A 15,105-nucleotide genomic window follows, 5' to 3' on the forward strand; every position below is an offset into this window, starting at 1 on the left:
GGAGTTACACTCATGGTTTTTGTATGTTGGTAGATAGTGAGTAAGAAATAGGGGCTTCTGTTTAGGTGATGCGATTGGGAAAGATGATGGAGGGAGAAGTGGGTTGGCAATTTTTCTGGTCATGTTCATGATATTGTGCTTTTTATACACTATTTAAGAAAAAGCAACTCTTTTCATGTTGCTTCAGCTTTCCAAAGCTGTCTGGTTGCTGTGAACTCACTAATCAGAATAAGCAACAACATTCTCTCAAAGAGGTGAAGGAACTATAGTTTAAAGATGTACAAGCTGTATCTGTTCACTTGTATGTTGATGCATTTCTAAAGATGGTCTGGGACGAAAACCAATCCAGCACATATTTTTGGTATTCACTGCTGTTGTTTTCATCTGCAAATGGTGCATAATGGATGCTCACCGCTTCCCCGGGGGGTATCTGTTGCGGACCCTCGCTCTCCACCGCTAGCCAGACCTGTGTGGTCACCGGCCGATGGGGAATTCCCCTCGGCCATCATGACCACCAGGGCATTACCTCCCTGCCAGTAAGCCAGGTTCAAATGGGCCAGTCAGGGCCCGGGTCTTGAGGAGACCTTTAGCTGGGCATTGCCCACATTGCATTGAAAGGAATGGTGTGGAATAACAATGTAATGAGTTACATAAAATGACATAAAATGATAAAAATTGTTCTCAGCTGCTGCTGAGGGTGGAACCTGTTTTCCCACTTTGTCAGGCTGTTCAGGTTTGCCATTTAAAAAATGAGTGAGAAATTAGCCGTTAGAATTTTTGTAAGGAGCATTTGCAAAGTTCCGGAAGAGAAAGCACAAATCTTGAGTTGTGCTTAGGAGGAGAGAAAACACCTTGCCTTGAGAGAGTTCTCCAGATTGGATACACTCCAGAATAGGGATGCCAATTCATTCAAAGCTTCTGCAGGGTGGAGCTTGTAAGCTCTTCAAAGGCCCTACTGGAGAGTAAGATCAGCTGTACTGATGGTCTCTCCCCCACTGGTCTGCTCCTATCCTAATGGTTCAAGAGCCAGCTAGTTGTAGGGCAGGTATTTGACCTTAAGAGGAGCCTCTCTGATAGTGTGATCATCTTGGTCCAGCAGAAGATGCTGACATTGTTCTAGTGCTGCCACCATGACTTGGTTGTCCTCCTGTTGAGAAAAGAGGAACAGCTATTGCCTGGATGTGTAGCAACGGCCTTTGATAGGTGTTGAGGGCAGAGGTGTCTGAGGGTCTTTCTTCATTGGCATTTACATCCCATCACGGTCCTTGTTTGATCTTGGGCTGCTTCACGTGGTCATTCCAAGCATCTTCTTGTCCACCACCACGGAACAATCAGGATATGCTGCGAATATTCTGCTTTCCTATTCCTACTGGCATTTAAAAACGAGAGAGTGCTCAACTGTAGTCACTTTAAATTTCTCTAAACAAATTTCAGCAATGGCTGGCTGTCTCATGAGGGGAAAGTTATAAGGGAGGGATGGAATTGGGATAGCAGCCTGTTGCCAGGCAGGGCTAGAATCCAGTTCTTCAGGAAAAGCACCAGCAAGAGCCACTTCATATTGAGATCAGTTTAGTTTTTTTGTACCACACTTAAAACATGAGTCTGTAGTTTGGTGAGCATGTGAGGTGGAGCAGGCAAACAGCTGATAGTTAACAAACCACCCTGAGTTTGCACATAATGGCAAGCCATCTGTAGAACAAGTCTAGTTACATAAGCCAAAACCAAACCGTGGCTTATGATCATGGTTAGCTGGAAATAAACAAAGCATGGCTAAGCTATTGGGCTGGGTCCCACAAGGTAGAACAAAGCATGGTTAAGCTAAACAAAACATGGCTCAACACTGTGCACATACCAGACCATAATTTCCTTGTGGGGGCATGGCTTTCCTTATTATTTATTGCTTAAGACAGGGAAATACAAAGAAGGAATGCATGAATGTTAAACACCATGTGGCCACTGGTCTGACAGGCCACAGAGATTATTAGATGAAAGTTTTGGATTCTCCCCACCTCCCTCCATCTCTGATGGTAGGCAGGCAACCTCGTCTCCCAGCAGGACCACTTCTGTGCCATGCTTTGATCTGCATCCTGATTATGAAGGAGCCAGTATGTTGGCAGAAAAATTTTGCTTGAGTTTTGGATGCCATCACCTTCTCAAGGGCTTTGCCAAGGGGGAGGGGAAAAAAAGAGAGCCTGGAAACTGTGTAGTTGTTGGCAAGGCTGCTGGCACTGAAAGTTGGTTTCTCTATGTTTGGCTAGACTTCTGCATTCTTTAGGATGTCTGGTAATTTGCCTTCTTAACTAAGGAGGGGAGGGCAGCTGACTTTGCCAAACAAAAGAACATTAGGTACAGCTGCTAAAATTCCCTTGTAATGTATTCCCGAAATTACCCAGTGTTGTATTGGTAATACCAATATAGCACTGAGAAAGTAAAGCAGACAGTGGGTGTGATTGTAATAGTTTTATGGTAGAGTACTCCCCACTGCTTTTCATCTGTTGTTATTGAATTGAATGACGTTTATTCCTCAAAAGTTTATTTGCAAGTCCCCCCTCCTTTTAATCATTTGTTGAAGTTTCAAACAATAGGAACTTGCTGAGTCTGTTACTTAGGTGGTCCTTGTCTTTAGCACTAATACTTCTTCAGTATTAGGCGATTCGGGCTGGGCGATATCTGGCTTTCAACATTGTGATATATCACCAGCTAAACATTGCAATATACTGATATATCGCAATGTCTGAAATAAGGATGGAGCTTCGTGGTTTTTCCTGCATCGTGATTTTTGCATAGAGCACACACAAATCACAATATCAAATCTTCTGAGGCCCTTCTCCTTTGTGTGCCTCCTCCTCGAGAGGTCGGGAGGGTGGCAACACGAGAACGGGGCCTTCTTTGCATTGGCTCCCCATCTGTGGAATGCTCTCCTCAGGGAAGTTCACCTGGCGCTTTCATTATACACCTTTAGGCACCAGGCAAAAACGTTTCTTTTTAACCAGGCCTTTGGTTGACCGGATTGGCATCCTATACCCTTTTAAAATGTGACTCCTTTGGGGAGGTTGCTATTGAGTTATTGCTCTTATTTTGATTTTATATACGTATTGTCATATTTTCTGTAAACTGCTCTGAGACCTCTGGGTATAGTTTGGTAAATAAATAAATAAATAAATAAATAAATAAATAAATAAATAAAATTTTGCCAGGTCAAAAATTATTAACCGATATCACAATATGGATTTCAAACCGGTTTTGGATGACATATCCATATATCGCCAAGCCCTAAATGCAATACATCTAAGACAGAGGTTTCCAACCTTTGGGGTCCATGGCCCTCCCCTAACCAACTACATTCTTTCTGCGGCACCCTTGAGACGGCTCAGAGGAGCCCAGTTATGTCCCCCCTTGCTTGCAGAGCTGGCAGCTTCTCATTCTTTCTCAAACACCCTCCCTTGTGGGGTGTTCCCTCAGCCTCCTAACTTCTCCCCTCTCCTTAGGCGTGCTCAGGGTAGCCACAACTTCTGCCCCTAGTCTCTAACCTCTCCCCAACCCCTGCCCCAAAGATATGTGCCTCCTCTCACTGCCCCAGAGGGGCTTGGGCCAGCACCCCCTGGCCAGCCCCAGAGGCACCATTCCTCTCGGGAGCTTGTGGCCATAGCTGCTGCAACAAACAGCTTTGCAAGCTTTTGGGAGGCAGAGACATGAGAGGGCATCAGAGGAAAGAGGGATGGAGGCCAGTGTTGCCCGCGGCACCCCTGACCATCATTCAAGGCACCCTGGTTGAAAACCACTGCACTAAGATGTTTTAAGTCTGGACCTTGGTGACTGATGCTCAGTAATGTCTGAAAACGCCGATGTTGAGATGCTATGTAAATGCTGAACATGTGGTATTTTTTCTTAAAAAAAATAAATAAATACTGAGGTTCTGTACCTTTTCAAAGACACCATGAGAATAACCTTTCTTGGCTTGCAGTCAATAAAGAAAAAAAGAACAAAAGAACTCTAAACTGCTTTTCTTTATCCTGGAAATCAGCACCAAGGACAAGCAGAAGGCCAATTTCCCATCAAGTAAAGAGGTGCCATATAGCATGGGCGGGGGTGGGGTTAGGAACAATCAGTGCTGCTTAGGAACAATACTTGCTGCAAAATCCTTCTCTTTAGAAGCACTCCTGCTCTCCCCCTCCCCACTCGCCTCTCTCTCTCTCTCTCTTTCTTTCTTTCTTTCTTTCTTTCTTTCTTTCTTTTTTGTAATTTCTAGGTTCTGAGCAACCATGTTTCCATGCTGGGAAAATAATAATAATAATAATAATAATAATAATAATAATAATAATAATAATAATAATAATAATAATTTATTATTTATACCCCGCCACTCTGGGCGGCTTCCAACAAAACACTAAAATACAATAACCTATTAAACATTAAAAGCTTCCCTAAACAGGGCTGCATTTAATAATAATAGTAATAATAATAATAAATAAATAAATAAATAAATTTTATTTATACCCTGCCCTCCCCGGCCACGACCGGGCTCAGAGCGGAAAACACCAGGTATAAAAACAATTGATTAAAGTACAACTTAAAATGCAGCCTCATTTTAGTGGAAGCCCAGATCAAAAATTGTTTGGGGGGAGAAAATGTCAACTCTTCACCAAGGCCATCTATCCAGACTGGTTGGTCCTATGAAACCGCCTTGCTTCTATCTATTTCATTTAAAGCTATTCTCTGGCTGAATTAACATATTGGATGATCAAAACAAAAAAAATCCTTCCAGTAGCACCTTAAAGACCAACTAAGTTAGTTCTTGGTATGAGCTTTCGTGTGCATGCACACTTCTTCAGATACACTGGTGTCCAGCATGTCAAACCATTTGCTGAAACTAAGCAGAGGGGAAGAAAAAACATTCACTTCCTTGAAATAGCTTGTGTTTGCCTTGGAAGTAGAATGCCTCTTCTGGCTGGGAATCCCAGGGATCTATCAGAATACTCTGTTATATGTGGTCAGCAGCCTTGGAAGAGCTATGTACCCTTGGGCCTGGCTATACACGCTATGTAATGGTTTTCTGTGAGCTGTTTAGGGCGGGACGAGCATTAACATGGCTCCAGAATTAATCTTTTAGTCGTAATAGGTGGTCTTTATCTTTATAGCTCTTCTGAAAATATAATTAGTAGTTTTTCATTGAGTTGCATGTGTTTTGAGCATGGATGGCTATATTATTTTACTGCACTATAACTTACCCTCTTGTGGAGAGGGAACTAACCTGTATGACAAGAAGGGTAGAAAAGTTATGGCCTAAGACTCCCTTGCCTCTCTTCTGCTTAAGCAGCTTCAGCGTGTTGAATGATATAATACTGAAAACATTTGGGCACAATGCTTTTGTAAATAACAAATGGACCAGAATCTATTTGTATAGATTTTCTTGCAATGTTGCCCTTGCACACTCCCTCTGGTATGGATTCTTAGAGCAGTGGTGCTCCTTCCAAGTCTGTTAGTCTTGAATTAAGAGCAGTGTCTCATACTTATAGTGCCGTTGGATTATGGTGTCAGTTAAGGCACTGGCATTTTGTTATTTTACAAGCAACCCTTCTTGTCCCCTCCCCCCACACAATAAACTTTTACAGTTTCCTTTCGTGATTCTTGCTGTTTCAGTTATTCTGGCTATTTTATATGGAGTTGTTGTTGTTTTTTTTAAGTTACAATTACAAGATTACAAATGACCTGTGGTTAATTCCTCTGTTTGCTTGGGCAGATCGATCTGTAAAATTCCAGTGGCATGTTCAAATGTGTTTTTTCTACATCACTACTTGCTTATTCAGTGGTTGTTGTTTTTTTGCATTTCTAAGAAGTAACTGATCTTCCAGTTCTGCAGAATTAGGTGTTAAACTCATGTCTCTCGTGTGGGGAAATTGAACACAAGTTTAGAGATCCTGCAATAGTTTGTTAATGAACTTCAAAAAATTACTAATTCTTGCAACACTCAGCATACCATTTTCTGTGGTTGGTTTCAGGTTTTTCTTTGTGCCCGTGTTTAGTGTCTAAAAGCAGATTTTCTCGTTGTAGGGAGAAGCTTGAAATTTTAACAGTCCCACAAATTTTAATGGGCTACTTAGCTCACTCTTAAGGTTCAGCCAGTACTGGGAAGACAAACCAATGTTTCATGAAAATGAAATGTCACACATGTCAGTCACCGATCTCATAATCTTTGGAGCACCATGAAGAAGCTGGAAATCCATATCAGCCATCACACACAAACCATTGGTATCCCTAAAGCTTTCATAAATTAATTAAATGGACTTTGGTGCTGTTGCCCATGACACCTGACTAACAGATGGACCAACACTTTCAGTAGGCAGAGAAACCCGTTGATTGGAAGTTGCATGGCTTTTGGACCTAGAAGCTCCCAGTTTCTATTGACCTGTTTTTAAACATATTGGCTGCAGTTGGTAAATCTCCATTTGAGAGAAGGTTCTGTGTGTGTGTGTGTTGCTGCAGGGCAAGAACTCTGATGGCACAGTTCCATATTCAATTATAAACTGAGCTGTTCCTTCCTGGAATGATTGCAACATATGAGGAATTTGTTGTTATTCAGTTACCGTTGATAGGCAGGTGCTACATTTTACAAGATCCTACATGCGAATTGATTATACATAACACATGTATTAGTTGGGGAACCCAGTTTCACCAACTTATTGTAGCACAGCTGGAATCACATGACATCATTTCATTGCCTGTGCAAGTCGGGGAGGCTATAGCAAGGGGGTATAAGGAGCACTTGAGTTGTGCAACATCACAACTTTGTGGTAGTATAGCTGCAGCATCCACATACAGTATTACAGGCCCAGTGGCCAAGCAGAGGTTTTTGCCCATTTCCTTGCCTAGCACCTTCAACAAGTTCTCATCAAAACACATAGACATCCAAAAAGCTTTCCTAGTTAACATTGCCACCACCTCAAGTATCCCAAACCATTAAATATGCCCCAGATTCTTGTACTAACTTCCTTCTCGACCCTCCCAGATCTGTTTATCAGTGTTAGGAATTCCCCAGGTGCCAGGCACATTTTTAGACTGGCACAGGTCCAATTGCAGCCAGGTGGAGATCTCTGGATGCCAGGCTGGTAAATGATATCTCCATCTGGCTGGCTCCCTCCAGCTTTCCGAAACAGGTAAGCAGAAGAGCTTATTTGTGCCCCACCTTTTCCTCCAAGGAGTACATGGTTCACCCTCCCTCCTCAGTCAATCCCTACAACGACTCTGTGAGGTAGGTTAAGAGGTTGTGACTGGCCCAGGGTCACCCAGTGAGCTTCAGGACTGAGTGGGGATTTGAACCCTGATCTCCCAAGTCCTAGTCTAAACACTACACCACACTGATGATTTAATGTGTTGTAAACCACTTTGAGATTTCTTCAGAATATAAAGCAGGGTAGTGTTCTTTCTGAATGGGAAGGGATGTTGGCAGAGATCACAGTGTTCTTCCCTTCGCTTAAAATATAATGATTTGTTTGTTTGGATTTGCAGTGTGCCATGTGCAAGAGACATGCAGGAAGTTACTAAAACTAAAGTGAAATGTGTTTATTCTTCCATGTTTACATTTCTGGCTTTCTTTTTCACAAAAACAGTAATAATAAAATCTGAAGTAGCCAGCAGATGTTGTCTGCAACACAGTTGGCCTTACCAATTGGCAAATGGAAGAGGTTTCACTGTCCCTGCCTTTGAGATGCAAGGTTGCTGGAAGTTCTCTCTTTTCTGAAATAAATAGAGCAAACAAAAATAAGCGTTGGTGTGCTTGTTAGCTATTTGTGATAAAATAGACACCTTACACAAGACTTGAAGGTAAATCCCTACTTGTCAGGTTGGTAACTCCTCCAGCCAGCGTTTGCTTGAAGTTTCTACACTCCCATGTTCTCAGAGAGTCAACAAACAGAATAACCAACCAGTTGCCAACTGTCACCTCCTTCCCCCAATACCATTTATTCTTTGTGAAATACATTTACGATGCATAGACAGTATAATGACTAACGATACTTCACCTTGGCTATTAAGGCCACCTCAAACAAAACTTCCTCGGAATTAATTCAGATAAGCAGAAACACAATTTTAAGTGCTCTCTGATTCCCACCTGCATTCAAAACCTGTACATATGGCAAGCTAACACAAGGCTAAAAGAAAAACACTTCTATATGACGTTTGAATGTTCCTTTTGCCGCAAGCTTTTGGTGCGATTCCAGAGATATGAAGCTTCAGAGATGTGATTCCCACCTGGATTCTGAAGTGATACAATCTCACAGGGAGTACGTTATGTACATCATGTTTAAGTTACATCTGCTATGGTGCTGATAAATCTCATGATGCAAGGAGCTCCTAATGGTGTAGTACTTTCTAAGAGTACTTGCTGCATGTCCTTGTTTGAACTTGATAGAAAGGATTGTTCAGAGGATGCTGATAGTTGATGTTAGGGATATTCGCTATTTGCCCATTGCACATCCGCCTTTATAATTTTTGTTTTTAATAATAGCTGTTTCTTGGCTTTATCTCTAAGTTGAGTTCATTTTTTATTGTGTGTGTGTGTGTGTGTGTGTGTGTGTGTAAGTAAAACTGTTGGCTGACCCTATTGTTCTATAATAAAAGCCAAAGAGAAGAGCCATTCAGTAGTGACTGAATAATTCACATTTATAGAAACCTTGCACCCTACTATACCAATTATTTGCCATTTTAAAAAGTTCTGTTCTGTAGTTCCCAAGTCCATTCTCAGTGCCTGCTGTGCTGTCTCACCTTGTTATTGAGAGGATTACAAGTCCCAGCCCTGGACAATTGTATTTCTGCCGGGCTCTGAACACCTCAGAAATACAGCATGACATATGTTCCCAGATGAGGAATTGCTCCAGAAGTTCCTCGGGACACCTTTGATCTTCCATCAATTTTCCAGCAGTCTCTCTAGCTCCAAAGCTTGCAGTTGGAAAGGGAGCAGGGGATTATTACCTTGTGCTTAGTTTTGGAGGCATAACACAATGTTGGGAACGACTCCCTGCTAGTTGAGGGAGAAAAAGGGACCTGATAAACGTAGCCTTTTTTGTGGTGGCTACAAAGCCCAATCAAAATGTGTGAATCCCTTCATAATCAGCATGTGCCAAACCTGTGATAATTAAAGCATCATTCTCTTCAGATCAAGTGAAAAATTATTGAACTTTCCTTGATTACATTTGCCTAGTCAATTGGCCAGATTTTTTTCTTTTTTTCTTTTTACTAGTTGGATACCCAGGTCTTGAACTTGTATTAGGTGGTATCTGAGCACAATTTGATTACTTTTTTCTTCATGATCAGTCCAGTATCAAGACATAGTCTGATGAGCTGTAAATAGTGTTCATTGAGCCCAGAAGGCAATTCTAGTCTTTGAAATAACCCCCCCCCCAGTATAGCTTTATTCATAAATTTATAATTAAACTGAAAGATCCTTAATGCACTGAATGAAGATTTGTAAATACCAGACCAGGTATTTTAAGTATCTGTAGAACTAAGCCCTTTAACACAAGTTGCCGTTGTGATTTAAATGTTCTGAAAGAGGTAGTTCTTAGTAGGATGAAATATTTTATATCATAAACCTTCAAGATTTACAGCTAGTAATTTGGTGTGTTTGAATGGAGGAAAATCCATTTTTAAGCACTAGCTTGCATTTTGAAAGTCCACATAGCCTTCAGGTACTTCTTTTTTTTACAGGCTGTGTTATGACAACTTGCTCCAAACTTGTCTTTTAAGAGATGGGTGCACACAGTACTTGGGTCTTTGCCCGGTATTCACAATGACACCAGCCTCATAATTGTAGTATTAAAGTAGGGGTTTTCACATCTCCTTAAAAAAGAAGAAAGCAATTAACCTCTCCAGCTCTTTGGTCTTTAAATACGGAGGCATCTCCTTTGATGATAACAAATGGCATTGTTCAGATTTTTGCAGGAAGAGTCTTTTCCTCCACCAGATTTAAAAGTTAGCAGCGATAATAATTAGTGAATTATGCTATTCCACATGACATTATCTCTTGGGCAAAATGGGTCTTTAGTCAGTGATGCTGCTAGATCCTTATATTAGCTTTAAGTGCTGTGAAATCTGGCCACCAGACAGGGAGTAGATGAGAAATATATGCCAAGAAGTTATATTTAAATGTATATTATGAGTTAATGCAGGAATTACCGTATTTTTTGCTCTATAACACGCACCCGACCATAACACGCAGGTAGTTTTTAGAGGAGGAAAATCCGTAGGCCTGCCACCCGTAGGCATTTCCTCCATAACACACACAGACATTTCCCCTTACTTTCTAGGAGGAAAAAAGTGAGTGTTATGGTGCAAAAAATACGGTACTTAGGTTGCAGTCCCGTGATAGATCCTGTTGAACTCAGTAGGACTTATTTCTGAGTAGACACGCATAGCACAGCATTTTTGAAGGTAAAGCACCATGCAATGTGGGAGGGAAATTCTTTCTTTTCCCTTGAACAAACTGTGATGATATGATAGAAAAATGAAATGTTCTTTTCAACAGAGGTTAACATCTAGCCATTGTGCACGCATACATAACAACAATAGCTCCCCCCACCCCAAAGTTTGGTAAGAACTTTCTGCTGCTTACCTTTTGCCGCCTCTGCAACCAAATCACAGCAGATTGCAAATATAGAGTGATTTTCCATCACAGCAGATTGCAAATATAGAATGATTTTCTATCACACAGCTGGAAGTCAAGTACCCAGCCACAGTGGATTTGCTAACTAGATATCCTCACCAAATCCTCTTGGTGCTAGAACATATTGTGTTTACCTTCCTGTACTCAAAGGTACCTTTGGAATGCAACTTGCAGAGCAGAGTGCTTGGGGATGATGCGTAATGCAGCACGGCGCCAGCTATGTGGTTACTCTCATTTAAGCTTTTAAACACTCATTTAATATTTTAAATAGAAACTGTTGGTCTGCTGCATTTTCAGAGCTGGTTTTGCTCTCAGTATCGCTTTGTCTGTGTAATGAAAAGGGGGGGTGTGTGCTTAGGCTGCTTCCTTTTTCCAGGTCAAGGAATATACAAAAGCTATGTAAAAGGTAGAAACTTTTTTTTTTTTTACGCTGCTCAAAGAGAAGAAAGGTTTTCAATTTCCTTTTCATTGCTAAGATGAAGTTAATTGCTATTTATTTAATGGTGGGCAGAGTATCCCCTCTTCTTCTAACTTGGTTCTCCAGACGTCCCCGTTTCCCGGGGACAGTTCCTGGATTTACAAATTAGTCCCCATACAAAATCTATTGAAGTTGAAAAGTGTCCCCAGATTCATTGAAAAAAATCTGGTAACCTTACTCCGGATTGCATGTTGTGGAAATTAAACATGTAGGCAAGTATCTTCCAGCAACTTCTTGCCCTTATCCACAGATGCAATTTTGTTTTCTGGTGGGGGCTGCTGAAGCATGGAAAATGGATGCTAAACAACGTTTAATACTCCTGTTCTCTAAGCTCAGCTATTTTTTCTAGTTTAGGGTTCCACGTGGGAGTTTAAAGTGGATTAAAAGCGCTCTCTCTCTCTCTCTTTCTCTGATGGTGTACATATGATGTCCTCATTCAAGGGGCAGCTTCCCCTTTTCCTGCCAGCTGACTGGGATTTTTCCAACCCACAGATAACCCTATAAAGGAAGAGAATCTAATGTCAAATCGCACATTACGCAACTGTGAATACACTAAGGTGCATTGTTTGGGCAGGGCTTTACGTTTGTGGTGACGTTTCCTCGAGTGCTGCCTGTCACCTTACTTCTGCCCTTCTTGAGCACAATCTAGCCATTTTGTTTCCTCAGCCCAAAGGAAAGCATGCAGTGTGTTTATTTTCACTGCTTGTTGCTAAAGGCAACTCCGTGGCGCAGTTTCTTAAATGTTTTAAACAGCTGTTCCGTGCAAAACCTCTTCACTGCAAAATCGCTGTATTAAAAAAAAAAAATGCAAATTGGCCATGGGGGGGGGGGGGGGAATCAGCAGGTACAGGAGATAAGAAGGAAAATGGAAAAGAAAAATAGAAGCGCTTGTCCGCTCTTTAAACACTCCTCCCCTCAAATCGCTTTCCCTATCCTGAAATGGCTACATGCCTCATCAATTTTATTTGCTATGCATTTGAACGTATTTACAAGCTGAGTTGCACCTCTGTTTTGTGCGCCAGGAGGAGGGTCTGGAGATTAAATGACCATTCCTTGCTGTGTTGAGGTGCTTTTTGGTGGGCTGCTAAAACTCACCTGGCTGGGTGCTCTGCTGCCAATAAGGGGAAATAGATATTCGCTCCACTTCTCTGTGGGGAAGATTTGTGGTGGACCACATGGCCACCCACTCCCATCCGGGGGCGGGGGGCAGAGTCACGTGTCTCCCAGAGGCCCCCGTCCATGTCATTGTTCCAGCCAGCCAATCCACTGACTGGGGGGGGGGGCATGGCCAGGCCCCATTTAAATGGTGGCGCGAGCCACAGAGCTTCCTTCTGGCTCGCTTCCTCCATCTCCCACCCGCCCTCCCTATTTTCAGGTTTTGATATTGGCCTTGCTATGGACCTCAGTTGGTTGCCGTTGAGGGGTCTGGTAGAAATTTTTCCACTTGGCAAATTGGCGTGGGCCATTTGGTTTTTGCCTACCTCATAGCAATCGTCACAACTTTGTAAGGTTTGGCAGTTAGGCATTGGTTGATCTTATGATGGGGGAGGTGAGGTGTGGCCATCACCTGCCCCTCCAAGCTTAAGGGTATTCAGTTAAAGCAGTGGTTCTCAACCTGTGGGTCCCCAGATGTTGTTGGACTACAACTCCCATCATCCCTGAGCTCTGGCCTTGCTAGCTAGGGGTGAGGGGAGTTGTAGTACAACAACATCTGGGGATCCACAGGTTGAGAAAGGCTGCGTTAAAGGAATCTGGGGGTGTTGATCATGTCTGAAGCCTGGGGCAGGGCTAGGGCCATGTCACAACCCCGTCGGGAATCCAGGGGGAGCTTGAGTTTGTTTGCATTGACGGGGCTCCCCCTACTGGTGGTGGACCCTTATAGGACTCCCTGCGTGATGGGCAGGAGTCAGATATCGTCAGGTCAATTCCAATGTCTAAGCCAATACTGATAATCTGTAACCAATAAAGTTGTGGCCTCAATTTGCCCAATAACCATTAACCTAATATCTGTGTCCTCGTGTCTTATGCATCAACGAGGGGGTGGCTATGGGGTCTCGACACACAACAGGTGGTGCCTCTCCATTGCCACTCAGCTTAATGCACACACATTTTAAGGGGCATCTCGTCCGGCCCCCTGCAATGCAGGAATCTCAGCTAAAGCATGCATGGCAGATGACCATCCGGCCTCTGCTTAAAAACCTCCAAGGAAGGAGAGCCCACAACAGACCATTCGACAGTCGAACAGCTCTTACCGTCAGAAAGCTCTTCCTGATGTTTATTGTTGTTGTTGTTGTTGTTATTTATATACCACCCATCATCTGAGAAACACAGGGCAGTTTACAGCATCAAGACACAAAAATACGTAACATAATAACAAAATAATAACAATTTTTAAAAATCTATTTGAGTAAAAGGTTTGCCATTTTAGCCACTGTGAAACATACTTGAAACATTTGCTTGTGTGCAAGTTTGGTGTTGCCCAGTTCCATGGGGGCGGGGGGACAGTTTCCCAAAACAAATAGAAAACTGATCAAGAAAGCAATTATATGCTATTTATTTGCAATAATCTACCAACGTAGAAAGTCTCGTAGTAATTGGCACATTCTGGCAATTGAGTTTTGTAGCATTTGAGTGTGGATTTGAATTTATGAATGTATTTTTCACCCCAATGTACCTAATTGTCTTTTCATGTTTTCCCTTCCAGTGTATCTTGAGGATAGTTTTGTAAAATCTGGAGTCTTCAATGTATCGGAACTGGTGCGGGTGTCGAGAAGTAAGTTTCTCTTCTTTTAACCTATAGTTTTGTGTGTTACAATGTTTCTGGCTAAGAATCTGAACTCCAAACCACAGGAAACATTAACATTTGAAGTCCGTGGAACCCTAGACATGTGTTATAGTGAAATCTTCTTCCCCCTTGGCCTCCCATTGTTGAATTGGCATATTCTGACAAACCTTTTGCTTTTAAAAAATACAGGCAGTTTTTGTGGGGTAATATGCATTGTTTAGCGTTTATACAGTAGGATCTGATTATATATCTGAGTAGTGAACCCTATGAACTTCACTAAATGACTTTGTGCAAGCTGCTAACATTCTGACTTGCCCTGTAAATAAGTTACATGTTTACAGAGTACCGTATTTTTCGCACCATAGGACGCACTTTTTCCCTCTTAAAAAGCAAGGGAAAATGTGTGTGCGTCCTATGGAGCGAATGCAGGCTTTCGCTGAAGCCTGGAGAGTGAGAGGGGTCGGTGCGCACCGACCCCTCTCGCTCTCCAGGCTTCAGGAAGCTATCTGCTAGCCGTGGGAGACCCAGCTCTCCCACGGCTAGCGGAGCGCTGCATTAATCCCGAAGCTTGGGGCGTGCGGAGCTCAGCGCGCCCCAAGCTTCTGGGTGCAGGCAAGGTCTCGCGACGTCGCGGGGCTCTCCCAGGGCTAGCGAAGCGCCGCGCTAATCCTGAAGCTTGGGGCGTGCGGAGCGCAGCGCGCCCCAAGCTTCTGGGTGCCGGCAAGGTCTCGCTAGCCCTGGGAGAGCCCCGCGACGTTGCGGGGCTCTCCCAGGGCTAGCGAAGCGCCGCGCTAATCCCGAAGCTTGGGGCGTGCGGAGCTCAGCGCGCCCCAAGCTTCTGGGCGCCAGCAAGGCCTAGCGGAGACCTTGCCGGCGCCCAGAAGCTTGGGGCGCGCTGAGCTCCGCACGCCCCAAGCTTCGGGATTAGCGCTCCACTAGCCGTGTCTAGGCTGCGGATAGCAGCCTGCTTCCCGGAGCGTCGGGCGCCCTGAAAGCAGAGCTCCAGGCGCTTCGGGAACACATCCGCAGCGTGGGGAGCCTTGCAGGAATTCCCCACAGGGCTCCCCACATGGCGGATAGCAGCCTGCTGCCTGGCGGGTGGGGCGCCCTGAAGCAGAGCGCCCCTCGCGCCAGGCAGACATCCGCAGAGTGGGGAGCCTTGCAGGAGTTCCCCGCAGGGCTCCC

General features: G+C 43.5%; 1 protein-coding gene across 17 annotated transcripts in view; it reads left to right on the forward strand.

Annotated features, from left to right (window-relative positions):
• Window positions 1-15,105, forward strand: part of NFIB (nuclear factor I B) — a 298,687-nt gene that overhangs the window by 212,069 nt on the left and 71,513 nt on the right. For all 17 annotated transcript variants that reach the window (XR_013391119.1, XM_028711819.2, XM_028711820.2 and 14 more), the window contains exon 4: window positions 13,840-13,908. Coding sequence is in view for 16 of the 17 variants with exons in the window: in XM_028711819.2 (XP_028567652.1) it covers window positions 13,840-13,908 (69 nt within the window). In the remaining variant the exon portion in view is untranslated. The remainder of the gene's footprint in view (window positions 1-13,839; window positions 13,909-15,105) is intronic.

The sequence above is a fragment of the Podarcis muralis genome, chromosome 17, assembly GCF_964188315.1.
Source record: "Podarcis muralis chromosome 17, rPodMur119.hap1.1, whole genome shotgun sequence".
Taxonomy (NCBI): Eukaryota; Metazoa; Chordata; class Lepidosauria; order Squamata; family Lacertidae; genus Podarcis; species Podarcis muralis.